The sequence below is a fragment of the Penaeus vannamei genome, chromosome 18, assembly GCF_042767895.1.
Source record: "Penaeus vannamei isolate JL-2024 chromosome 18, ASM4276789v1, whole genome shotgun sequence".
Classification (NCBI taxonomy): domain Eukaryota; kingdom Metazoa; phylum Arthropoda; class Malacostraca; order Decapoda; family Penaeidae; genus Penaeus; species Penaeus vannamei.
In genome coordinates, this window is record NC_091566.1 from 190,856 (window position 1) to 193,355 (window position 2,500).

Below are 2,500 nucleotides of genomic sequence, written 5' to 3' on the forward strand. Positions count from 1 at the left end.
TGTTTTTTTTACAAGGGAATGTCTCAAATGACCATCTTTTTTTCATCACCTGGAGAGCCACAGATGGGTGCGACGAAGATGGGACAAACAAGGAAACATACTCTCACAGATCTAGGAAAGACCTGGTTCTAGCCAACAGAAGAGCTTAATTCATGGTATCAAAGCCATACCAGCCATCTCCTGGCCGCGTAGTAGTGGCAAAGGTCAATATAACGCACCCACCTTCAAAAAGATATCTTAAAACATGCACAGCTGCAGAGAAGCTGAAGGCCACCACACTCGAAACTTAGACAGCAGATTAGAGAATTGGAAATAGGAAACGCCTCTACAGGAACAGAGGAACCAAATTAAAAGCAAATTAGAGGAAACAGCTAAGGAAGTTGTTGGCATATATTAGGTAGGAGCAAACAGAAGGAAAAGGCAAGAGTTACACTGAACACATGCCATAAAGGACAAAAAAGAAGGTAACAGATAAAAAGAATACTACAGTATATATATATATATATATATATATATATATATATATATATATATATATATATGTATGTATATATGTAAATATATAATATATATATATAAATAGATAGATAGATAGATATAGATATAGATATGACACACATATATGTATATATATGTAAATATACATTCATACACACATATATTCAGATATTGATAAAAGATGAAAAGAATACTACAGTACATATATATATTGTCATATTATTTTGGATAAAGGTATGTGCACATTCTTCAGAATCTATCCTTATTGTAACGTTCTCTTCACCGTCAGGAAAGCAATTTTATCCCATGTACTCACAAGAGGCGTCTTAATGTCCTTAGTCTGAAGTGTCCTCTCGAATACGACGAAGTCCTTCAGGATCTCCTCCACGAGGCTCCTCCTTACGAGAGATCCCTTCCCCAGAAACTGGTCCACGCGGTAGACTCTCGTTGCATTCCCCGAGGTCGCGACGGAGGCCAAGGGACTGCGGGCCGAGACGCAGTACAGAGTTGCGTCTTCCTGTAGAATCTCGATCGTCTGGCTGAAGTAACTGAGGATGTGTAATGTTCCTGTTAGGTGTCTATAGGCTACATCTTTCCCTTACCCCCCCCCCCCCCCCCCACTTCCTTCTTGCATATATATACATATTGCATAAATGTAGATCAGTGGGTGAGACCAAAAGTGTAATGTGAATATTCAAAATGGTAGAGTGGACAGATGACCGCACAACTTGAATGCTGTTTAATGTAACTTTGAATAGCATAATTGTCCATATTGTTTTCTTTGCTTATACTAGTTATACTTACCTAACAAAATCCGGCGAAAGTGTATATCCAGCTGCCAGTAGAAACACGTGCTGAGTTGAGGGGAAGGACTCGAGCACGAACGCGAGGGCTTCCTTCAGGTCACTGCACTTACCACACGTCGCAGCGTCTTTGTCTCTCTTCCCAGCCGCCCGTAACTCGTCGCCCGTAACTTTCTTTCGAGAGTTATGAATGCCTGACGCCTGAGGAAGTTCGCGCTGGTCGTTCAGGACTGCCTTGCGGTAATTTGGACTATAGGGATTCTCCATAAAAGGAACCGCACGATAGTTGTACATGTCCTGCGAGAGAGGTCGGGTGGTCGTGGTCTCCGTGAAGTTCCCTGTAGTATGTAAGAACTTATTTTCCAGGCTGATGGCGTCCTTCACGCACACAGCATTTGCGTGGGGAATTCCAAAGAGGTACTTAACGCTTTGCAAAATGGAGCTGCTGCTGATGCCAGGGTGGAAAAGACCGGCCGACGACCTGGTGGCGTGGAGAGTGACTGGGTACTCCCGAAGTAAGCTCAGGATTTCTTCACTGGGATCGCGTACTGAGACAACGAGGGGTATGCGGCTGCCAGATGTCACGTCCAGTACGCTCTCGATCGACCTAAATGGAAAGAAAACAAATCCAGTAATCTGTTACATTGAATAGTTTTCTTTATTATTAGCATGCAACAAAAAAGAACAATTAAAAACGCAGCATCTTTAAAAAGAAACATTTTAGGATAACGAAATAACGGCTAATAAGCAGTCTTAACCAATGGGTTTCTAACTATGTGACTCTAACAACTCTAAATCCTTTGAGGCCGATCAGATATGCCATTATTTGCAAAATGCGCGAATCTTCGTCATTAACCCGTGTGACTGCGCAGCGATTTCTACAGTAGACTACCTGAGCGAAGAGGAAGGCATGACCTTGTGGTTCAGTGCCGTCGCGGACTGCCAGTTCTCTCTCTCTCTATCTCTTTTTCCTGTTTTTTCTTTACTCCTACCCAGAAACGGAGAGAGTGGAAAAATTGCATCTTATCTCTATCCTTTTGTTACTGAATGGTCTACGAACCTAATAAAATATCACCGGCCCAGTTTACGGTCACCAGTGCCCATAGGTTCAGAACCAACGATGTAATGTAATAGAATATAGATTGAATACCCATATATATGTATGTACTGCACACTCCATATCCAAATTTTGGCTCATT

At 42.0% G+C, this 2,500-nt stretch overlaps 1 protein-coding gene across 1 annotated transcript in view; it reads right to left on the bottom strand.

Annotated features, from left to right (window-relative positions):
* LOC113826155 (uncharacterized) overlaps window positions 1-2,500 on the bottom strand; it is a 20,661-nt gene that overhangs the window by 15,834 nt on the left and 2,327 nt on the right. Inside the window, exons 5-6 of the mRNA XM_027379028.2 lie at window positions 1,303-1,908; window positions 815-1,046 (exon numbers count right to left, since the gene is read on the bottom strand). Of these exons, the coding sequence (XP_027234829.2) occupies window positions 815-1,046; window positions 1,303-1,908 (838 nt within the window). The remainder of the gene's footprint in view (window positions 1-814; window positions 1,047-1,302; window positions 1,909-2,500) is intronic.